Below are 24,665 nucleotides of genomic sequence, written 5' to 3'. Positions count from 1 at the left end.
AAATACCTGAATTATGAAAATATTTCCATATGAAGGAATATTACCAGCAAGACTAGTGACTGGTCTGACGTCCAATCATTAGGGCTTATTTACGTATTTTAATACGTATTATTGTCATGTTGTAAATTTTGAACTTACTTGGTGGCATAAACTACAACTAGTTGTCATGTTGAAAATTTTGTATTTACACCCACCCAGTAAATTCAAAATTTACAATGACATGTAAAAGAAAGTGTATGGCTTGACGCCCCAAACTTTTTTAGCACGCCAAATTCACAAAAATGAGCTAAACATAGTTTCACAGTCGAGAAACTATGTTGTCGGTTGTAAACTGTAGCTGAGGGACAGTAAACTTTAACTAACGTTAATCTATATTTAATACCTGTAAACCATAATTAACACATTAAGTGTACACTATAATTAAAACTTAATACAATTATTCGTGATAAAGAAACATAGTTCATCTTTATTTAATATAGTTTCAAGACTTGTGAAACTTATGATTAACAACTCTGCAGTCTCTGTAGCTATGAACAGCAAAATATATTGTTAGCGTTTATTTACATACATATGTCAACTTAGATAATAGCTTACAACCGTTCAATATGTTTTTTCAAATGAAACTATGTAGATAACGAATTGTATAGTTTACGGTTCGTTGACCACAGTTTACCGCCGATACACCTAGTTTCTACTGTGAAACTCATATGATAAAGCTCATTTTTTGTAAGTTTTGCGTCGTCAAGATACAAGTCCTTACCGAACGTCTTCATAATTATATATATAGTAAGTATGTGGCTTAAAAATTAAAACCTTAATTAGATAGAAGTAAGTCTGGCTGAGTTTAATTTTAATTAATGAATGACTGAAAATTGCAAACATCACTTAGCCCTGTTCCCGGAGTCGTAAAACTGACTTAGACATAAGTCAGAATATGTACACAACGCTACATTTTTATTACATACTTCCTATATTTAAAATATTCAGTTTATGATTATTTCCCAACCATATTGCATTCTTCACATTTAGATCATCTATCTATGATTAATTTTTCACGCAGGTCTCACCAACGAAGATAGCGAATATACGTTTCTACTTTGAAAGGTGTTACCATACTACATCTATTGTGAGAACCAAAATAAAAAACGTTAAAATTTTAACGTTACTTCTATAGTGTGCAAAACTGTATTTCATCTTCTTTGCAAGGCTTTACTTAATGCAATTAGTCGTAATTGTTATGAGTAATAAAACATACAAAAAATGAACTTCCCGAAAGACTTTCACTTAACTTTTGAGAAAAGCCCATCAAAATACATCATCTGGAAATGAAGAACAGCACGTCGCTGCTTCTGGTTTTTTTTTTGAAAACCCAGTTAGCACAACAAGTTTATTAAAACGTTTTAGTTGTATTTGGAGCTGATAGGGTCAGCCGGGACATAAACTTAGATGATAGTTAATTCGTGCCTTCGTAAATCTGATACGCACGTTCGGATTGATCAACAGCCCTTCAAGCTTTACACAATTAACTTCAGTGAAAACTAATGTATTATTTTATAGAATACTACGAGTATAAATGGATACAGTCGCGAGGCTGGATGGTCAACATATTACCAATTAGATCTATTCTACAAATTTTACTTGGTGCAGAAAAAAAAAAAATATTTAAATTTTAAAATTCTACTTTTACTTTCTTTTTTACATATATCTTTATACAGAGCTCTTCTGTCGGAGATCGATATAATTTTAAAACGGCCAAAAACCACCGATCTGTTACTTACCGGCACAACAGTTATATGAGTCACTGTAGCTCTGGTTATTGATGTACTCAGTACTATAGAAAATAAAAATAATTCTCATATTTATACTTTTTTTAATTGTTTGAACAACTGTGATAAGTTGGAATGTACAAAACTCGTAAACAATAAAACATGTACATCCAATAATGTACGGGATGTACAACAAATCTTAGTGTTAATGAACGCAAAATGAAATAAATTATGGGTGAATTTATGAAATATGCATATATAATAAGACCCTGCTATGACCATTGGATTTTAAAAGATTCTAATTCCATACTATTGATATTCACTTCTGAGTTCTGCGTCAATGCCTCCTTCTCATGAAGGTACGTTAAAGACATTCTCTGCGCATTCTTAATCTTGAGATCAGTGAATATATCATACAACTTGAGTCTGGACACAGCAGATGAACACGGTGGATTCGCACTGGAAACCCGGCACGATGGCTCACGCTGGTGCAGTGTTAAGCCGGTACCCAGCGAGTTCTGTTGTTCAGATATAAAGGTTTTCAAGTTCGCTATCACTAAATTGCACGGGAAGTCTGACTTTAAGAAACTAAGTTCTTTCGTTTCGTATTTCCGGCTGGCAACGAACGGAAGTAGTGGATGTTGAAGGAAGTCATTGATAAGGAAGCTCTCCATTGATGGATGGGCTAGTCGTAGCCGGTGATCTTTGGTCAGAGGTTCCTCTTTGTTGAAACTTTCGACTTGTATAATAAATTTACTGACAGTTGGTTTATTGTCGGTCACAGGTTCCTCCAAACCTTTTCCTGAGGAGGTGGGAACTCGGTCAATCAGAAATTCAAGGGAACCGGACCGGAAGCTTCCTACACCCAGAGGCTGGGCGACATGCACCATCAGTCTCGTTTCAGGGTCTTCCAGAACTGCCATGGACGTAACTGGGAAAATATTAGCAGGCATTGGATAGTTTTTCCGTGTTTGCCTGCTGATCAACTGGAATGAGTTTGAGTCGGTATAGTATTGCATGTTCGGGTTTTGTACCGAGGTTTGGAGCTCCATGAATAGTTCTTTGTCCCTGTCTTCTGCTAACAGTAAGGTAGCCACGTTTTCGATGTACACATACTTTCCGTGTATATCATTGGTGTTATAAATGGTGGTGGTGTGTTGTAGTAACGCGTGATTTATAATCACCGTGGTACTGTACAAACCGGATACAACTCTCACCATCACATCCTCAACGAACAGCCTCGTTTTCGTTTCGTCCGTTCCAAAACAATATGCGTTGCTGTTCACCCCTTTGTACCAATGCCAACCTACTTTAATATCGGTACAGAGTTTTTCATTTTTTCCTTTCCGACAAACTGATTTTAATAAACCTTTTTTGGAAAAAGTGACATCTAACTGCCGAGTATTGACGGTAAACCCCTCTTGGGTTGGGTTGGCTTCCTCTGGCTTGAATATGTCTGGTAATGGAGAAATAACTTTCCCGTTGATGACCTTCACACCAGAGTAATGAGGGGAGCTATTTTTCGATCTTTTTAGGACAAATATTGCAAAGGACATAGCTTGTATTTCTACCGGGAATATTGCTTCAAACATTCCCTTAGCGATAGTCTTCTGGTTATACCAGCAAGGATTGATCTGGACACCCAGAACCTCTTTATCATGTTGATCGAAAACTTTAATTGTTGGAGAATTGACAATCAGACTGACGTAATCTTTACGCTTTTGTGTGTACGAATTAGTGAAGATAACCTGTGTTCCAGACTCTGAGACTGCGACGGTGCGTTTCTCCAAAGGATCGGTAGGTTTGGATTGGAAGTGGATTGGAGCGATGTTGATATTCGTGTTCGCCGTTTCTTTCAAGAGAAGACTTTCAATGTCTCTTGAGATAACCCCTTGAAGTTGGGTAATGGCGGCGGTAATCCTGTTTTCAAAATCCACCACCGTCGGGTGAGCAGAGGTTCCAGTGATTGCGTCATGGTGCTGTACCAAACCATGGGTACGTCTGGCGTCTTGTAGGTTTTTCAGAACAGCTTGTACATTTTTGTAGGGATAACCTTGTTGTTCCGCCCGATACACGGCAAACGAGGTCAACATCTCGGCTGTTTTTAAAACTTCTAACAGATACCTAATCATGCGTTTGTCAAACGGCCGTGAGGTATAATATCCGCTCCAATACTCATCGTCTCGATCCGTGTAGGTGAAGAAGTCCCCCGTTAGCGATTTGTCGGGCTGACCATACTTGGCGATACTCTTATGAACCTCGTCAAAATATTCACCCACTGTTCCAAATCGCATCTGAATGTTCAGCTCTTTCCTCGAGTTTATGTGATCCATGAGTTTTTTCATGTTGACGTAGTTCGATTGGAATTCGTGATCCATTATGTACCTAAAGTCGTCACCATGAGGCATCAGTAGCACGTCATGCTGATAGTGCGCTGCCTTTTTCCGGTACTGGTCAGCTACCATGGATGCATACTCGTGAAGATTCTTGGCTTGCCTACCGCCATCCCCGATGGGAATCGCTTGATTCTTATCATCAGGAAGGCCAGCTCGTCGCCCAAAGTCCATCACTGCGCACACTTCTTGGTCTGGTCCACAGCTATACTCAATGTTATACAAGGTGTACGGTTCCACGTGACATAGAATGTCGTTTTTCCCCGGTAAGTCCCACGGTTGGCGCCAATTGAACGTCATTACGTGACGATGACCCATGTACTGCTTTAGTGCACCATGAACTCGTAATATAGTCATGTCGCTCATACCAGATTTATACCACAAGTAGGGTAAACTAGTGGAATATCCAAACGGGTCGATTGACCAGCTGATATTTGGAGTGACACCCAGAATTTCTTTGATCCAAAGGTGCCCCTCCACCAGCTGGTCAATGACAGCGGTGTAGTGAGTAGTGGCCTCGTCTACCGACACCCATCCCCCGGACAGTATCTCGATCCTACCCTGCTTTACCAGATCCTTGAACTTGTTCTGCATGTCAAGGGGACTTTCTTTCCACCATATATCCAGAAATACGGTCTCTGTCCATATCATTCGGAAGTCTGGGTATTTCTCAAGGAACAGCACGGTGTTGGTGAGGATGCTCCGTGTTCTGACCGTGTAGTAGGTCTCTAGGGTCCACAGCCAGCCTGGGTCGTTATGAGAATGCGGGACTACAATGATTTGTAATGGTTCGTTGCCTTTCTTCTGATGTCTCTTATATTCCTCGCTCTTCTCGTGAAGAACATAGAGCCCACCACTTTTTCTTGTGTTTGTAGTAAAGTTCATTTCGTCATACATTTCCTCCACCATATAGTCTGACGTCACTCGCTTGCCAACACAGGAACCGGAAAACACAAGAGTATCGCCAGCTCCCGGAAAGTTAAACCTTGGAAGATTCCCAATCATTTCAGTCACTGACTTTCTCTGCGAGAGTTTATAGAGCACCACAATTGTCAGGGCCACACAAACTAGTGACGTCAGCACCACGCGCTGTCTGAGCTTCATTGTCCCTCCTGTTCCGACAGCAGTTATCCAAAAAAGCTATTCATTTCCTTTCTTGTCTCATCTGCAAGGAAGCAGATAAAACTTATGTTATTTCAAACTGTACGTTTCATTAAATTCGCACTCGCATAATAAAACCGTTCAAATATTACGATTCCCAGGATTTTGACCCAATCTGTGCAAAAAAGTAAAATTTAATGTCGAACTTGGCAATTATGAACGTTTCTCACCTGTGCTTGGGGAAAGGGGGGGGGTGCAATACAATTTATCACAAAAACTATGTTGACATGTTGTACAAATGTGGAGAGATAATGAGGATACCAATGCTATAAAGGTAAATATAACTTTTAGGTCCATGACGGTCTGGATAAGATGTCACCATGCGCGTCTGAAGCCGAGAAGTCGGGCAGGTTCGCCCCGCCCCCTAACTTTAAACTCCTATAGTAAATTTACCGAAAATAGGTAATCCCCTCCCCGGCAAGACCTTAACCCTTGGTAATTTCTGGATCCTCGCCTGGTTACTCCAATACATAAGAAAATTGCTCCAAAGTTCAAATACAATTAAAAAGTCAATCGACCAGTATACTTACATGTATCCCCCTATATATACCCTCACAAAGATATGTTTACAGTTCTGTAATAAAATATTAAGTACATAAGCATTTTTCATCCTTGTCTCTATGATATCTCTCGGTACAACTCGCCCTCAATTATGAGTAGGCTACTCTATTCACTTTGTAAGGCGATCTCATATTTCTTAATCGTACATGGCACATTCAAATGCCAATTTAATTTCCTAAACCAAGAAGCGAAAACAGGTTTCCAGTAAGTACAAATTGTGAACCCTACAAAGGCCAATACACGTGTACATTCTGGATGTTTAGTTCTGGTCCGGTGGATCGTTTTGTCTTATTTTAAATCTGTCGCGGCAGTTAATCAGTGAGCTATGCAGTCTTCAATCAAGTTCCCCATAAAATTTATTTCCTGGGGGTAATGAATTTTGAATTGACGTCGTTGATATTATCAAAAAGCAGTGGGGTAGTTTTGCCACGTGTTGAACACTAAACACATGACAATGTGCAGCGAAGATGTGTTTGAAAAATGTATACGAAGATGTGTTTGAAAAAATGTACTGTGTATGTACAGGTACGAAACATAAAGTACTTAAAAAACGTAACTAAAAAGATTACAAATCGACGATGGATTCCCAGTTTTACATGGAATAGACCATTACCTTTTTACAGAACCACTTCCACGCGTCACGGTATAGAACAACAAACCTACAACTCAATGAAAGGAACCTCCTGGGTATATTGACAGGGTCACTTACAATGATTTTTCGCATTTAAAAGTCCTGCCGTGTACTCTAAAAAATTTCGCGTAGCTCAGACGACATACTTGACTGAAGATGGCCTTCCTAAGCAATATATTTCAGGTAAATGGGACATGTCAATATATCCAAGTTTCCATGTTATATATACCACCGAGTTGTGATAAGAACGTTTTCACTATGTTTTATCTCGGCCTTTGGTCAGGACACAAAACGATAGTCAAATATCTTCTTATTACTGATTACCTCAAATGAATCCACTGGAGCCAAATTAGTCATCAAAGTAAATCATCTGCAATGTAAAATAGATAAACTTAACATATACACACATAATGATGTATATATTGTATTTTTGTTTAAGGTATTTGGCTTTAAGTTCTGTTCTGTCCTGCTAGAAATATATACCAACCGTACAGGAGAAATCATTCTTTACGTTGCCTAAAATTTGTAACCTTGCAAGCCCACGCAGGTGGAGAGAAAGAAAGAGAGAGAGAAAGAAAGAGAGTATGTGCGTGCATGTGTGTGTGTTCTGTTTACTAACAAAATCGCAGACTTCACATATGCATACCTTCTTCATGTAAATCCGCCATTGCATTATAGTAATCGATACAAAAGGCATCATTCATAGAGTTCTTGACAATGTCTATTCCCATACGCTTTGTTTGTTTACAAGCAGTTGGCTTTTGTGCAAATCACGATATGCATGTGTAAGAGATAAATGAAAGTGACGTACCTCGTCTGTTTATTACATAGCAAGGCTTTCGCAGTGTCCCTATGAGCCCTATTTCATGGCTGGCGCTTCAAATTAGCACAGGAAAGACGGAGCGGATCCAAGACGCGGAAGTGGTGGGCGATTTTATTTCTAAATCGACTGACGGGACGCTTCGTCGATTTTTTGTAAATTATGCATATTTTGCTTCATTGCTTAAAGGCGGCTTAAGCTACCAGTTGTATGAGCAAATACTATAAAATATATTTTTGTGGAATAATTATCATCTTTATATACGACTGATATATATGTTTTTATTTAAACAACCTCCCATATATATATGTGTGTGTGTGTGTGTGTGTGTGTGAAAAAAATTAGATCTACATAACCTGCTAACTCGGGTAATGTAGACCTACATGTATTTTTTCTTCAATGTTGCTGTCATATCCATATGTCATGAATTACCAAAGAAGGAATTTTATTGTTTAATTTGACAACAAAAAACTAATTCACGGTGAACACGCAAATCTTTTAGTGTTGAGAGTCAATTGTTTATTGTACAATTGTGTTGTAAACACATCTCCGGTGTTAGCGTATATGCAAGAAAAGACTGGCGGTGGGTTACTGCTGGGGCTCACCAGCTATTGACACAAATTACAAGTTTACCTGTTATTTTATTTTTATACTCTCTCTCTCTCTCTCTCTCTCTCTCTCTGAGTCTCTCTCTCTCATCACCTCTGGTATTCAATACGGAGATGGATGTAATGCAAATTTATCCAATAGAGTTATGAGACATGTGTATTTTAACAATAGATCAGACATAAACATACGTTTATATATGTACTTTATATAACCCTGAAAAGTGAAACATGTGCAGCTGTCAATGTACGTGATAAAGAATCGATGTTTGGGAGGGTGTTTAATTTTGATACATGCATGATAGCAATGCACGATCAAACATTGATGATATCGATGAAGCACATGCAGTTAATCTTTCCTTTATCATTGACTATGTAAAACATTCTTCTTGAAAATAGCTGAGAAGAGAAAAATAAGATATTATCTAGGAAAATCATATTGCATAAGCTATCCTAAGGCTACCTTTGAAAAATTGTTTTTGCGTGGCCCTCAACCGCCTTACTGAACATTGTGTCGGCGGGTAGAGAAATTGTTGGACAAAATCAACAACAAAAGATCTCCAAAAGCTCAATTTCAATGCCGAGAAAATGTTCAGATTACCATTAAAATATTTTGAATCGGGTTGGTTTTTATCAGTCGGTCGGGATAGGGTAAACAAATTATTTTTTTAACGTGGCCGTAATCAGATTTCAAAAAAGCTATAATAAAAAAAAACGAACGAAAATTACTATTTAGATAAGTGTTATGATTCAAAGACTGTTTTAAAAGGAGACATATTTTATACGTAATGAAAGTAAAAAGAAGTGGTTATAAACATCCTAGTTCCACTGAGCACAGTTATAATTAATACACGAATATTGGGTTCAAAAGTTGAACTTAAGATTAACGAGAAAAATTACCGTATGTTTGGTTGTTTTGATTTTGCAGTGATCCAATTTTCGCGTTTTTGCGATCACTTTCACAGTGCAAAAATACATAGCTCTGTTCTGACCGACATTGTTTGCTTTTAAATACGTATACTTGTGTCTCTGATAACCAAAAAAAAAAGAAGACTAGCGCAAATAAATTAGCCCATTTTTTTCAAATTTTGTGACACGCGAGAAAAAACCCTCTGGATATACAGTGTTTGTAAGTTTACCTTTTGATGATGCCATATATCTTTTGATATTTTAAAAAAATATATAAACCATAAATCAAAACCTTACACTTTATGCAGTTAGAGTAGTTTGAATTAAGTGCCATATAATCAGTAAAATTGAGGGCTCTAAAATTCCCGCAAATATTATAGGTACATTTATAGTTGTAATTTATTATGAGATGCATGTGTGTTATTTTGGAACAATTATTGTACAATTTCAAGTAGCTGGGTATCAGCTTTTTACACTATGATGTCATTCAAATGTCTATCATAATCTCGTATGTAAGCCACTTATGTATGATAAAATTGACATCATTTTCTTCAAACATTTCAAGTAACTGCAGCCTCCTTTAAAAGACATCTTCGCAAGCCAAGGGTTTACGGTCCACTTTTAAACGTTTAGCTATATTTTCCCACTTCTTATACAAAGTCAGTTTAAAAAGAGAAAAGTTTGCCACATATTTTGTGAAGGGGAAGATTTTTATATATGCTATAAACTTTTATTGCATGAAATATTTGGGTGAGTTTCACATTATATTATTATATAAATACAAGCGGTAGAGTCTATAACATAACCTGACGGAATGCCCATTTTCATCTTAACCGAGAATAAAAGTTGTACAAACTAACAAATAAATATTTTCATCCGTACTTTTACTTCGTTTTTACTTTCATTTCGCCCACATATGTAAGTCTCAGAATTATAATATGGTATTTTGTAGCTTATCATATTTCATCATGTGTAAAAAAAAACTTTGAATTTAATGTTCTTTTGATTAACTTCATAAATTAAGGAATGTTTTAATTGTTAAGTTTGTTATTGTTTATTTTTGTGTTGAAAATAACAAACTTGATAAGGGCGCCAAATCTAAATTACAAAATTTATATAGGCTTAGAGTTTTATTTCAAGTTTGTTTGCAGGGAGGAGAAACATGCATCACTGGCCAAAGAAATCAAAGCAATTGATAAAAAATCGGTTCACAGAATCTGCTCTGGACAAGTTGTATTAACGCTTGCAACAGCAGTGAAAGAGTTGGTGGAAAATAGCATTGATGCAGGGGCTACATCTGTTGGCAAGTACAGGAATAGAGAGGCTATCGATTATCCCATAAACATGATATTAGGCATTAGATATGAAATGATTCATATTATACTTATATTATGTGGCTCAGAGGGCAACAAACTAAAGTTGCTTGATATGGCTTAGGCAGTATTATTAATTATATTTTATATAGGTTCATTGATGTGAGTCAAAACAAATTGATTATGAAAGACTTTGAATTAGAATTTTAAATCTGACAGCTAAATCTATACTGGCGTGCGATTGTTCTCGCCGAGTACCATTTCTCGCCAGTACATTGTGACGTCACTTTATCAACACATAAAATTATAGACGAAAAATGATGTCACAATGTACTGGCGAGAAATGGTATTCGGCGAGAACTGGTCGCACGCCAGTAGTGTGACTTGCAAATGCTGGTGTACTGATTAAGAGAACAATGTTAATTAAAATTTTATGGCTAATTGTAATCAGCGCGTCGACACGCTCGTGCAACAGATTTTGTTTGTAAATTAAATTATCGATTACCGAGGTATATGATTTTATTATCATCGGGCACGTTGTTTCACTCTGCCAGATTGGGTTAAGAAGCGAACAATGATGGTACACTAGGATGATACACAAAGTAATAAATAATCCTGATATCAATAAGTTGATTTGAGCTAGACATGGGATTTTTTTTTCATTGGAAAACTATTAGAAACATGAGTGTATGAGAATAAAGGTGATAAATGAATGAGAGAAAGAAATCTATAAAACATTTCTTATACTGTTAGCTTTGTTTCAAGTTTGTTTGATGTGTACAATTAAATACAATTTTAAGTTTTTGTCATTAAACTTCATGTTATTTTTATACAATGCTAAATTCCACTAGAAATCAGCTTTATTTTATTTCGAAAACATGGGGGGGGTGGGGGGGGGGGGGCTAGGGAGTGGGGTACAACAGCAGCTACGCGGCTAGCTGATGTTAAAAAAAGTTCTTGCAATAAAGAGATAGTTAATTATTCTTATAGTACAGAGAATTATCATATTGTTAAAAGAAATATTTCAACGTCAGACAGCTATGCCCTGAACCACCATCTACGGGGAGAAATCATACTCTGAATAAGTATTCGTTCATGTAACGGGTACTGGAGAGGAAAACTTCATTTAACTTGGTTATCCTTTGTGCATATGTATGGTAGTACATGCATTATTCTTATATTTAAATCGGCAAGAAATTTTTGCTTGATAAATAACAATATATCGGGAATATATGTGCTGGAGAAATTGAAGTGATAGAAAATGTCTGTATTACAAATCAAGGGCCTTCTTGTCATAATTCTTAGAATAATATACATTTCTCAGACAGCGCTTAGCCGTGTGTAAACGTATATATGATATTCATATCATATAATTCACATTAAAAACAGCCAGTATGGACAATTGAATCCATTGGCTATACATGTAAACTTACATATACAGGAAGGTCGCATACTCCCTGTTCATTATGTTTAGGCCAGTTTGGCCATTGGCTCAAAAAGTCCAATTTCTAGATGATCCCAGGTATTAATGAATATGAAGAGTAAGTCTTTGTGAAACACTGCTACCCTGTATGGCATTTCAAAGCCAAAATTAGTCTTACAAGAGTAGACTAGACTCCAGGATCAATGGCATGTTAGAGATTTATTGTTTGGTGATGTCCAAAGGAAATAAAAACCAAAGCTCTAACCGCTCAAAGTTAGGTCTATAGCAAAATTGACAAAATCCAAGCGATATTATGCAGATATATATGAAAGCTCTACCGCCTATTGTTAAAGCGACTGAATCAAAACTGTTTGACAGAGTAATTACTATTGGGCTTGATATTTCTCGACATTAGTATAAGCATTAATGCTTTAAAATAAAGAAAAATCGACATCATTTGAGTGTTCTACTAAGGGAAGATTTTACTGGTACTTGGAATACGAGAGATGAGATGGAAGGTGGGCGCCCCAATGTGCTGAATACAATTACCCAATTTTATTAATTTGAAGTTTACACGTGAACATACATACATGTATATATTTGCTTTTCAGAAATAAAACTCAAGGACTATGGGCTGGAGTCAGTTGAAGTCAGTGATAATGGAAGTGGAGTGGAAGAAAATAACTTTGAAGGACTAAGTATGTGACCCTTTGTCCCATTCTTTACTGGCTTGTACCGATAGTTCGGTTATTTTGTGGATGAATTCCATGCATGGCATGTTATTAAATGATATGAATTTTCCCTGCAGCTTTAAAGCATCACACTTCTAAGCTCCAGGACTTTACTGACCTGATAAATGTTGGTACATTTGGTTTTCGAGGGGAAGCACTGAGCTCTCTGTGTGCTCTCAGGTAAACCATTGCCATGATGTATGATGTGCATGAAAAATAAACTATTTAAGATGAATTAACAATTTTTGAGAGAGTGATTAGAGATGTTGTTTTTATACCCCTGCAAACGAAGTTTAGGAGGGTATATTGGTTTCACCCTGTCCGTCTGTCTGTAGACCCAACTTTGTCCCCCCTATAGAATTTTTATGACGATATGGAACGTCTGAAAATTTGCACATATGTTGATCACCATCTGAAGATGTGCACTTGCAATTTTTTTTAAGATCAGACAAGTTTTAATGATTTTATGACAGTTTTCATTTTCCTTATTATATATATTGTACACTGATGTTGAAAAGTAAGGGAGGTAATCCTTACGGATTTTATAAATTAATTAATAGTATTAAAACACTCTAAAGTATATTTATATAAATACATCCAGATGGAGGTTTTTTGTCTTTATGTCTTAACTAAATTTATTTTTTATAAGTTTTTTGTCTTTATGTCTTAACTAAATTTATTTTTTATAAGTATTCTATCAACTGACAATGCAAAATTTTTGTTTGTTAATGATAAATTCTTAGGAGCTAATGAGAACATCAAAGACAAATGTGACTGAATTCATTTGTCCCAAGGGGGCCATTATCTGAGCCATGGTTTAGATGGAGCATGTGTTTAGGGAAAATTGATAATCTGTAAAATGGGCGGTGGTTTTGGGACTATTTTAAAACTGTTTCATGTAAACCAAAAGTTTCTATCACTATAAGGAAATAAATAATATCATTATTAATAAAGAAGTTAACTATTTTTAGAAGTTGTTTAAATTTATTAGTAAAGTAAATTGAAGTGACCCTATAGGGTATTAATTTAAATGAAATTCAAAATTAGTGAAGTGATTGTAGTGTTTTGGCAATTTTAAAATTGTTTGTAATATTAAATTTTCTTTTTTACATATTTTTACATAGTATGGTAATTATGGTAATGTTTTGGGAGTTAATTAAATTTAACAAGCTCATAAAAAAAATCATAGTCCTATGAGATCAATTTTCTGATGTGGAGTTCCATTGTACCATAGGAGAAAGTGAGGAAAATTTGAAATAACTACTGTGGAATCATTTAAATTCGTGGCCGGGGGCCAATTTTCGTGGATTGTGAATTTTTTGTTTATTCGCGGGGATGTAATTTTGTGGATGTGTCTGTTACTGCTTCAGTAACACAGATAACTCTTTCTAAAATTGTTTTCGTTGATGATTTAATTCGTAGGGGAGGGCTACCCACGAATACTACGAAAATTGAGCCACCACGAATTCTAATGATTCCACAGTAACTGCATCTGTCGACTCTTATTAGAAAGATATTCAAAGTTTTATCAACAGAAGAGCATTGCTTGGCTACCGGTATTTCCATTTACTGCAAAGGGAGGGGTTATTGTCATTTTGTTGGTTTTTCTTTAAAACAATTAAATAAAAAAAATATCATCAGGTACATAAATTTGTAAATGTATTACTGTTATACATATGTATTTAAAGTGAAATTCCGACAATTTTGATTTTAATTTTTCTTTGTTAACTATTTTTTTTTTTTACAATTCTACAATTTTTTTATTTGTATGTGTTCCAAACCTTTATTATTCAATTCAATTATTTGTCCCATTTGAAATTACCTGGTAGCCTTGCAGGGGTATTAGTCCCATTAGGACAGTTCTAGTTTTTTCTTTTATAGCTCACTTACAGTAACAACCAAACACAAAGATGCCAGTGTTGGCACCAAATTGGAATTTGATTATAATGGAAAAATAAAGACAAGGATCCCTCATGCCAGACAGGTTTAATTCATTCAGATAACACAAAGTTTTCAATTGTAATGCATGTGCAAATATATGATCTTCCATAATCTTTATTCCTAATCTTGATCAGGGAGGGACCACAGTACTTCTACAAGATCTATTCTCCACTCTGCCTGTCCGTCATAAAGAGTTCCAGAGAAACATCAAAAAGGAATTCAGTAAAATGGTGCAGGTCCTAACCTCCTACTGTATAATTAGTACAGGGGTCAGGATTACCTGCTCCAACCAAACCAAGAAAGGGTAAGTATGATGCTCAGACCTACAGTGAAGAGCTACCAGTACAAATGTGAATACCAAATGTAAACAAAATATGATTTTTTAATGAGAATTCTGAACTGTAACAAGCCATATTTTTTAAGTCTTTTACATTGATTCTTTATTGTTTTGAATTTGATCTTTCTTGTAGTGGAAGATCAACTGTGGTGTCAAGCAGTGGAAACAAAACACTGAGAGAAAATATTGCTGATGTGTTTGGACCCAAGCAGGTATTAGATCAATTACATCTGTTACTGGTACTTTATTTTAGCCAATTATCACTTACTTGTGGATGTTGATATTTATCGTTTACTGGTATATGTGGGATTTAAACTGCTTTCATTGAAACTTTATAAGTGTAATTTAATATGTCTTTGAAGATGCAAAGTCTTATGGAGTTCAAGAAATATGACCCAAGTGAAGAAGTTATGGATGAGTTCAATCTCAAGCTCACTGAAGATATCAGGGATTGCTTCAGGTCTGCTTTACAATTATTCTGAATCTTTCACTAACCTTGCAGTGATTTACTCAATCATTCTAAAACTTTCATTCCTATACATAAAGTAAGGTTGATTAAAGTTAATTCCAAGTTCAGCGTGTCGTCTTCTTCAAAATACTTTTTTTTTTTTAATCATTCCCATTCTTTCTGAGATGTCATGATTTACAAACATGGTGCCACAGGCTGAGCTGTTATTTTTTAAAAATTCAAAGAATATCCTTTTATGCTCCTTTCTTATGTTTAATGATGAAATTTTCTACGGATTTTTGGACAGGATGGAAGGCTTTGTGTCTAAGTGTGCTCATGGTCAGGGAAGAAGCAGCACCGACAGACAGTTTATCTTTATCAATGGTCGACCCTGTGATTCAGCGAAGGTGATAACACCCCTATCATAATACATTATATAAAATTATTTCATTTCTTAAAAGAATTTTGGATTTGCCTAACAAGATATCAGGTGTTTTTATGCCTCAAATTATTCTTCAGATTTCAAAGGTTGTGAATGAAATTTACCATCAGTATAATCGACACCAGTATCCATTTGTGGCTCTACATATCACCATGAAAAAAGGTTGGCAATTAATTAAAGCACTCTTTAGACTGATGAAAACAACAGAACCAAGAGTAGCAAATTGAATGTCAATAATACACATGTATAAGGGTTGTCTTAATATGGTAAGCAAAGGACAAAGCTGTACTAATTTTGTGTGAGTACAGTTCCATGTATTGGTATATGTTCAACAATTTAGAGAGAATTAAAATCTGGTACATTTTAGATGATGTAAGTTGTAGGTTTGCATTGTACATTGACTTCATGTATTTAAAATGCTACATAATGCAAGAGTTCTTGGGTCAATATTGAAAACATAAAGACGTGCCAAAAAAAGATTGCTATTGAATACTATCTACATGATATCTACATGATATCTATATGATATCTACATGAGATGATGTGACTTGTGTATTGTAGAATCTGTAGATGTCAATGTCACTCCTGACAAACGTCAGATCTTCATGGAAAATGAGAAAATTCTTTTGGCCACTATCAAAGTAAGTATTTTGTTAAGAGAAAATTTCTTTCTGCTAGCAACCATCAAACATAGAATGCTCCTTCTTTGCTGGCCACTCATCAGTCACATTACATGTACTGGTTTTCTTTGCAGACTTCCCTGGTCAGGATTTATGAACCTACTGTGTCATCGTATCCATTAGCCACTTTTATGGACAAAGAGTTCCAAATGAAGTCGTCCTCAGCCAATGACCCATCAGATACAAGTAAGTACATACAGTCAAACTTCATTATCTTGGACTAGATGGGACTGTTTAAAAACTTAAGATATCCAAGTTTTCGAGATACATGTATTGAGGGTAAAGTACTTAAAACATAAGTGGTTGGGACTTACTAATCACTTCGACATATCCATTGTATTCGAGATATCAATGCTCAAGATATCGAAGTTCAATTGTATATCCCTAGTTCTCCACCCCATCAATGAAGTTAAAGAGCATGGTTTAAGGAGAAAACTTTTATCTTTTATTTTATCATTTTGCAGAATATGATGACAAGACAGACAAGTATGTAACTGTATGCAATTTTTAAAAAATTTCTGAATAAAGATTATCTGTATTATTCTATCTATTTGTTTTAATTGTCTGCATTATTCTTGGTTAAGTGAAATGTATGTTGAAGTGTTCATTCAGTGGGGTTTTTCTTTACAGTCAGTACCATCACAGTAAAAATCAGGTAAAAATATATGTACTTACAGTTGTATGAAAGTAAAGTTTAAAACATCAGGATAAAACTTCTCTTTTTTCCAGGATTTGCACTTTTGCAGTAGATATTTACATGTTTTATTCTCAACCTTATGACGATTGATATACAATTATTTGATATCAATTCAAAAAAATTTTGAAAAAAGTAATATAAAAGAGTAATCTATTCAATTGCTATTGTGATAGAAATGGTATTGTCACCTAGAAAATTGAGTTATTGAATGCTGTTCAACATGTGAACTATCTTAAGGTTTTAGATTTCAGCATTGAGCAATTTGAAGAGAAAGTTTTCTAGTGCGTTTGCCAAACCTGAGCAACAAGGAGCTGCATCTCCTCAACAAAAGGAAAGAAGCCCTGCCCCCAAGCGTCAGTATCCTCCTAGTATTCCTTAAGCAGTTTTTACTGTTCTATGACCTAAAGATTGTGAAGGTAATGTAATATAGATTGAGAGTGTTTACTTATAGAGAGAAGACTTGATAGATTCCTTTTTACTGCATCACCCAAGAAAGAAAGCAATGCGTGTACTGCTGAAATCAAACAGGAAATAGTCAATGATCTGGTTATCACAATAGAAGATGACATCACTGTATCCACAGAAAAAATGAAGGAAGAAAGTGCTGAAGACAAGAGTATTGCAGAGAGAGGACTCTTAGTTGGACCAGATGGAGATTCTATAAAATCAGATTTCAAGGTCATATTTTATGGTTCATCAGACTGTGAAAAGAGTGTAGAATGCTTTCGTGAGGGACAGGAAACATTGACCCTAATAAACCTTAATTCAGGGTCAAATAAAGAAGATCTTTTGTGTTCTGACAGTGATGAGTCCACAATTTCCAGATCATGTGATAGAATTAACTGTCAAAAGTCTTCCATTGCTCATGTTGTCGCCCCTGAGTGTTCAGAAAAAGATGTTGAAGATACCAAAGTGTGTTCAGATGATGACCAAGTGTGTTCAACCATTAATTCCGACAATATCTCAGAAAATAATAATCAGGAGACTTTGGATTGCTCTGATAGGTTTTTTGGAAGTAATCTCAAAGTTGTTCACTCTGTGTTTGATAATAAAGTTGAGACACAAGATCCCAGGTATCCATCCTCTACAGAGTGTTCCAATCAAACAGGTATTGAGGCACCCACCCAAAGCTTGCAACAAACAGTCACGAGGCTGGTAAGAGTTCATTATTTTCAAGTACAGTAAAAGTCAAAATATTAAGCCCAGTTTTCATTTGGGACGTGAGAACTGTCCTATCATTTCTTTAAAAAAAAGATTTATATTGTGATTAAAATACCTATGCTGGTTAATATTTCACCTTGGACTATAAACTGCTACAGCACTCAGTAAATATCCACATTTACAGCATACTACAACATGGCATAAAGTAACCAATGTTGTTAAAAATACAGAACTTTACTATTTTTTTTATAATAAAGAAATACCGTATCTAAAACTTTTAGTTCATGTAAATAAGTGCAGCAGCTGTTAATAAGATTGCAGTGACTAGGAAACAATTTTAAAATTTGAGATTAAGGAGGAATTAAAATAAACAAGTACACTTACAGAACCTTCTGATCAATGATTTTCAAAATAGTATCCCAAATAAATTTAGCACTAGTAGACATGTGAAATAAAATCCCATGAATGAGTGATCTTCATGTATGTTCTTTTCTAATACATGCCTCAAAACATCTTTCTGTAAACTCCCATCCAATTTGGATTTTTTGTTCACAAACTTGTTTTTAGACTCCTATCAAAATTGTTGAAAAATGATGTTTGTTTTTTTTTCTTTGATTTATTTCTTTAGGATGAGAAAGAATCTCATTTTAAAAGAGAAAATACAGTGCAGTTTAAATTTGAAAAGTTTAAAGAGAAGTTTAAAACAAAGCCAAGTAAGTAATCTTCTGCTTGTTTGTAGTCTGAAAATATTTGAATGTATGCATCTTTCTTGGATCAAGAGTATATGTCAGGTTTGTAAAAAAGTTAATCAGTGGCCAGTGAGTTGAAGCAATAGACAGAATCAGTAATTAAAAAAAATATGAAAATCTAATTATGGTACATAAACCAACAGATATCACCAGTCTGATTAGATTAGTCTAACATTAAACTTGACAAAGAGGGAAGGGTGAGGGGGAGTTTTTAATCAAACTGCAGATATCATCTATGGAATCCTCAGAATATTGTGAAAATATTGATATTTCATATTTTTCTCTGATAATTTATAGAAAAGGGGGATAGTACTGAGGATGGGTGCAGGAAGTTCCGTGCAGTGATCTCCCCTACAGAGAACCAGTCAGCCGAGGAGGAACTGAGCAGAGAAATCTCGTAATTTGAATTTCACTCAAATTAAAAAAAATTTCAAGATTTATTCATATGATCTTAATGAGAGAAGTTGAATCGATATTTAGTTGTGAAATGATATTTTGTCCATTCCAAATTAATAACTCTGGGATCAGAAACGTTTATGTTGTATGTAAATTACATACATATATTAAACTACCGGTATGTCCTAGTTTCCCATTTCTGTCACTTTTTCACTTATTAAGGCCCCGCAAGGATTTGTGGGTGCCCTATAGTAATCACTCTGTCCGTCCGTCCTTCTGTCTGTCCGTCTGTCACTCTTCCGTCCACAAATTTTCTGTTTTTTTCTAATAACTTTTTTTGTGGTAGCCCAATTAAATTCAAATTTGGTTTGGTAGTTCAGTAGGCAGAAATACATATTTTGATGCTAAGTTGGGTTCTCTATGTCTTCTGGTTTGGAGCTGGGGTGGTGGGGTAGATTCCTTAACTATGCATAAGAATGAATGGGCAAAGAGAGATAACTGCTGAGAATGTTACCATTGTTTTCTTGAAGGCTGTGCAATATTTGTCCTTTGGGATTAATTAACCTTCCACAGGAAGAAAATCCCAAGCTTTATCTTTATCTGTCACATTGAGATTAATTACTGCACTGCCTGTGTCTGCAAATGAACTTTGTTTTGAAGTTAAGGTCAATTTTGAATGATGTGTAGTATTGTGTACATTCCTTGAAATATGGATTTAAAATATAATGTTCATACTTTATTTTGGTTAAAATATACCGTACACAATGATTTATGATAATTTTATTGAATTCTAAAATCAAGATATATATTAAGATATCCTTTTTTACTATTTTATTTTTTAATTATTTATTTTATTTTTTTCTGCCTTAATGCTGTTAATTTTAACAGTAATCAGATAATAACCCCATTCTGTCATTTCTGAAAAAAAAAAATCTTATTGTAAATTTAGAAGAAAGGGATGAGAGAGCAGAACAATTAATCCCCTGGGATAAATTATCTTGCCTGCTGCAGAAAATTTATAGGCTTATCTCTATCTGTCACATGAAGATTAATGAACACCTTTGTCTGCAACTGGTGTTTGTTTTGAAGTTGAGGTCAACCCTGGGTGATACAATGTATTTGCATTCACTGAAGGTTTGCATTTTATAAAACACCTGTTTAAATCTTTCTTAAATACACATTTAATTTAGTTTTTTTATAAGACATGAGGTTATCCCTGTTTCATGCAGATACAAGGTTACTATTTAGAGTTTTTAGACATTCAGGAATTATCTTGAAATTTTAAAGAAGATTCAATGTTAAATTGTTAATATAAAGAGGGTGGAATTCAAAGTTTTTTTTCACTTCTCTATATTAATTGTCATAGCGGGGCCCTTTCTGACCGGTCAGTTTTCTAGTTTGCATTATTTATAAAAGTGTTTTATGTCAACTCTGTATTCATTCACTAGAATAAAATTATCAAAGAATTTTCACTACAGTATACCCTATAACACATAAGGTTTAAAGACACAGCTGAAAATGAATAGTCTACTGTGATTTTGTATTGCAAACAGCATGAAAGTACATGGGTGATAATGTTAAAAAATTTTGCAAGGTGTTCAGAGTATTTCCAAAAAGATAAAAAATGTCAGGTTTTCACATCAAATTTTCTTTTCATTCTTGTCAAACTATCTAAAGTAAAAAGAAGGGAGCGGTAAAAGAAGAAATCTTGGACTTTTTTATTTATATCAATTTATATATTCACTGATCCGAATTACCTGTATTGTTATTATGAAAAAAGACTATATAAAATACATACTTATCAATGTGCTCAATGACAGTGTTTCTTTTTTGTACAGAAAAAGCATGTTTAAAGAGATGGAGATCCTTGGACAGGTAAAGCAATTATTTGATTGATTCTTGTTTGAAAACGTTTGGTACATCTTAGTCTCTAAAATAAATAAAATCAAATTAAATTTTATGATCTTAAATCATTTAATGAGATAACAGTAAAATATCAATGTCTTTAATATTTCAGTTCAATCTTGGCTTTATCATTGTGAAGTTAAAAGATGATTTGTTTATTGTGGACCAGCATGCGACAGATGAGAAATACAATTTTGAAATGCTCCAACAGCACACTGTCATTCAATGCCAAAAGCTGATACAGTAAGCTTAAGTACTGCACTGGTGCAGAAGGCACATTTCTGTAGCAATTTGTAAGTTTGGCATTAGTATCTGAAGTGTTCCGAATAAAATGTTTGTAAACTTTCGCTGATTTTAGGCCCCAAAGTTTGGAGCTGACAGCCAGCAATGAAATCACTCTGATAGACAACCTTGAGGTGTTCAGAAAAAATGGATTTGATTTTGTCATTGATGAAAATGGTTTGTGATTTACATTTAATTATCAAAACTTGGTTTTCTTTGTGACTTAGTCTTTTTGGTGATTTTTGTAAGAAGAGAGATGCATTTTACTCTCAGTAATATAAAGCTAATGCTTGTGAAACATAACTGGTATAAAAAGACTTAAATCAAGTTTTTTTCTCCATTTTGACAGCTCCACCCATGCAGAGAGTGAAGCTCACCTCAATCCCAGTCAGCAGGAACTGGACCTTTGGCAAAGAAGGTTAGATAACTGGTGCATGAGTAACTAATTGCTAGCGCTCTTGAGCGCTAGCAACTACGTTAGTCCTTTTCACTGGAATACGCATGCTCGACTCCGTAGCGGGGGATTCTGGGAATACTTTACTACTGTAGATAAACTGTACCATTTGAATTTCGCTTTATCATATTCACATGAAGTTTTGTGTTTTATTGTAAAAGTAAAAAAGTAACAGTAGCTAAAGGTCTTATACGTTATATTCAATATTATAATAGATAGCTTACTTTATCTTAAATTCCTTCAAGCTCGGAAAACAACTTCGGATATGTTTTCCGAGCTTGCTGGAAAGGCCCGAGAAGATACGATTGCTACAAAAACAGTACCAATGGTTCTTGAAAATTTTCACCTCGAAATTGAAATTGCAGTAACTACATAATGATTAAGGCACAGTCAATAAGCTATGCCATTGCCGATGTGACGTCCACTCTAGATTCACAATTCTAAATTGAGACCCCACTCCAGCACAATTCCAGTAGGCCACACCACTGTGCCTTCCTATTGTTAATTAATGGATTCAGAAATTTAAACCAATGTTTTAGAAATCTGCTTCTGTGTTTTATGATGGCTACAGGGCTAGCTCACCAATCTTTTTAAAAGATAAGCTTGTATAGAGTTATACCTATTTGAATTCATCAACATTTTTTTAAGCTAACCTGGGTCATTCAGTAATCATTAGGGTCATAGATTGGCCAGTATGGCAGGGTCCAATTTTACATACAATATTATACAGAAAAAATCTTTTGAACTAAAAAATACACATTTTATTTATGTCCGAATTCCTAGGTCATACAGAATTGCAAGGAGATGTGGTGTTTAATTTAACATTTACATAGAACAAGAAAATTCCTTCAAGAAAGGAATGTGAATTGATGTTGAAGTTGTGTGTTATGATGGAGTTTCTTGTTCTTTGGCTCAGAATTGGGACAATTTATGAGGAAAGGAAAAATTCTGTGGATGATTACGATTTAGATTATGCTTAAAATTTGATGGTAAAGCAAGCTGCAAAGGTGTTTCAAGTTTCATTTTTTTCAGACTGTGACTTGCAGGGGTCAGGAAGGGGCCATTATAAATGTAGTCACCATTGTAAAATAATATGATAATGGAAACATGCTTTTATATAGATATGTGAGTGAACAGTGACTGAAAATGAAAATGGGTTTAAATTGTTGATGTAGAGAGATTTGTTCTTCATAATGGGAGGCTTATATTCATGATTTAAACCATTGGGATCAGAAAGGGGCCACAATAGGAAATCCACAAAGGACTATATGATAAGGTTCTCAGTAAAGGAATAACATATTTTTACTGTAAATATATGTTCACTTAGTACAGATAAGCATGTGTGATTTTTCATGGATTTCAATTTTGAACCAGATATCCTCAGTCTAGATATATCATAAAGATAATCTTTTTCTGCCATTTCCACAAATTTTGCATGCAACTGCTTTCAACAGTTGCACATGTATTACACTCAGTTGACTGCTAAGGTTCATGGGCCTCATGTTTTCTTTACAGACATAGAAGAACTGATCTTCATGCTGTCTGACTCACCTGTAAGTGTCATCAAAATTATGGTGCCAGAAATACCTAATTCTTTTGCCTAGCAATGTATGCATGCATTGTCCACTTTAAAGATTATTAATAAAAAAGATTCAAAGGACATATAAAATCTTGGTACATGTACTAGTACATGTATCTGTATGTCTGTCTTTAAAATATTTAAATTAATTATTAAGCATGTCAGCAATATTTATATACTAGTAATTAGAAGACCTTGTTACATGCTTTAAAATAGAAAGTGCAGGACAATGATACATGTTCTGTTTGTGCATTATCACAAATTGATTTTCTTAATTCTATGTTTAGATAGATGTGTACTTAACCATTACCAGTGCATTTACTTTACACATAATGATTATTTCTTACAAATTATGTGAACAATGCCCCATGTTTTAGCTTGTATTGATCATGGCTTTTCATCGTTTTCCCTTGTTTATTTTTTCCAGAATGTGATGTGTCGTCCCTCCAGAGTTCGTCAGATGTTCGCATCCAGAGCCTGCAGAAAATCAATCATGATAGGCACTGCACTCAAGAAATCAGAAATGAAAAAGGTAAGAAAATGTTTACTTATGAAAATATTGTGTAATTATCTTAAAAAATAGATAAAGTTATCTGTCTAATTGGTTTATTCTTCTGCTTATTTTGATAGCTTGTATGCCACATGGGAGAGATCGAACAGCCTTGGGTATGCACTTTATCTTACGTTAAAAATTGTAAAGATTATAATGTTATTGCAGGGAAACCAAAAGTATCATGCTAAAGAATTGAAATTAAAAGTTTCAAATAAAACACTGATAAAATCTGTGATAATAATATTCAAAAGCTTTTATTTATTTTTATTTCAGAATTGCCCTCATGGAAGACCAACAATGAGACATCTCATCAACTTAAATATGGTGCCTAAATAAGTCTGCTATGGAGATTCAATTTATTGTACATCTACGTTAATCTTATTTTTAGAATAAAAAACACACAAAAATATTGAGGAATTATTCTGCTTTTGAGCCTGTATTTTAATTCTTTTGCAGACATGGTAAACGAATGTTATTATAAAAGTCATGTGTAAAATTACTTAAGTTTAATTTAGTTTATAGAGGAGAAACATTAAAAAATCAGCTCCAGACTATAGTGTCATATTGTCACATTGTAAAAAGAGATATCACTCCTGCTCATTTGATGATCATAGTGAGAGACTGATATATAAAGAAGAAGAAAAAATTGAATATTATTATCTTTTCTTAGTTGTAGAGTAATTAACGTTAACTTTAAAAATTCTTTGAGATTGCCTGATTTTAACTTG

General features: G+C 34.7%; 2 protein-coding genes across 5 annotated transcripts; one reads left to right on the top strand and one right to left on the bottom strand.

The window, feature by feature from the left end:
* Positions 1-1,850: 1,850 nt before the first annotated feature.
* Positions 1,851-7,468, bottom strand: LOC128164504 (alpha-mannosidase 2-like). Of its 3 annotated transcripts, none has more exons than XM_052828386.1 (3): positions 7,324-7,468; positions 6,837-6,882; positions 1,851-5,324 (listed from the first exon to the last, which is right to left on the bottom strand). In XM_052828386.1, exon 3 carries the CDS (start codon positions 5,261-5,263, stop codon positions 2,039-2,041), a length of 3,225 nt encoding a protein of 1,074 aa, XP_052684346.1. In that variant the 5' UTR covers positions 5,264-5,324; positions 6,837-6,882; positions 7,324-7,468; the 3' UTR covers positions 1,851-2,038. The 3 variants fall into 3 exon arrangements, with proteins under 3 accessions (XP_052684346.1, XP_052684347.1, XP_052684348.1); XM_052828387.1 differs by lacking the exon at positions 7,324-7,468 and adding an exon at positions 7,159-7,292; XM_052828388.1 differs by lacking the exons at positions 6,837-6,882; positions 7,324-7,468 and adding an exon at positions 6,495-6,634.
* Positions 7,469-9,722: 2,254 nt separating this feature from the next.
* Positions 9,723-24,347, top strand: LOC128164506 (mismatch repair endonuclease PMS2-like). Of its 2 annotated transcripts, XM_052828389.1 has the most exons (26): positions 9,723-9,764; positions 9,998-10,149; positions 12,194-12,280; positions 12,391-12,493; positions 14,195-14,297; positions 14,389-14,558; positions 14,725-14,803; positions 14,954-15,051; positions 15,347-15,446; positions 15,559-15,643; positions 16,043-16,122; positions 16,236-16,347; positions 16,626-16,647; positions 16,792-16,816; positions 17,103-17,211; positions 17,310-18,013; positions 18,648-18,732; positions 19,066-19,165; positions 21,003-21,039; positions 21,182-21,312; positions 21,428-21,528; positions 21,701-21,769; positions 23,321-23,358; positions 23,812-23,916; positions 24,015-24,050; positions 24,211-24,347. In XM_052828389.1, coding segments are annotated over exons 1-26 (2,796 nt in total). In that variant the 5' UTR covers positions 9,723-9,762; the 3' UTR covers positions 24,274-24,347. The 2 variants fall into 2 exon arrangements, 1 of the variants encoding a protein (XP_052684349.1); XR_008240949.1 differs by lacking the exon at positions 24,211-24,347 and having other exon boundaries at positions 23,321-23,413; positions 24,015-24,046.
* Positions 24,348-24,665: the final 318 nt, after the last annotated feature.

The sequence above is a fragment of the Crassostrea angulata genome, chromosome 10 (genome assembly GCF_025612915.1).
Source record: "Crassostrea angulata isolate pt1a10 chromosome 10, ASM2561291v2, whole genome shotgun sequence".
Taxonomy (NCBI): domain Eukaryota; kingdom Metazoa; phylum Mollusca; class Bivalvia; order Ostreida; family Ostreidae; genus Magallana; species Magallana angulata.
This window is presented reverse-complemented; position numbering and strand designations above follow the sequence as displayed.

Coding starts and splice junctions, on each gene's coding strand:
- LOC128164506 (XM_052828389.1), top strand. Junction 12,281..12,390: donor AAATAACTTTGAAGGACTAA/GTATGTGACCCT, acceptor TTTTCCCTGCAG/CTTTAAAGCATCACACTTCT. Junction 19,166..21,002: donor GAACTGAGCAGAGAAATCTC/GTAATTTGAATT, acceptor TTTTTTGTACAG/AAAAAGCATGTTTAAAGAGA.
- LOC128164504 (XM_052828386.1), bottom strand. CDS start 5,263: ATGAAGCTCAGACAGCGCGTGGTGCTGACGTCACTAGTTTGTGTGGCC.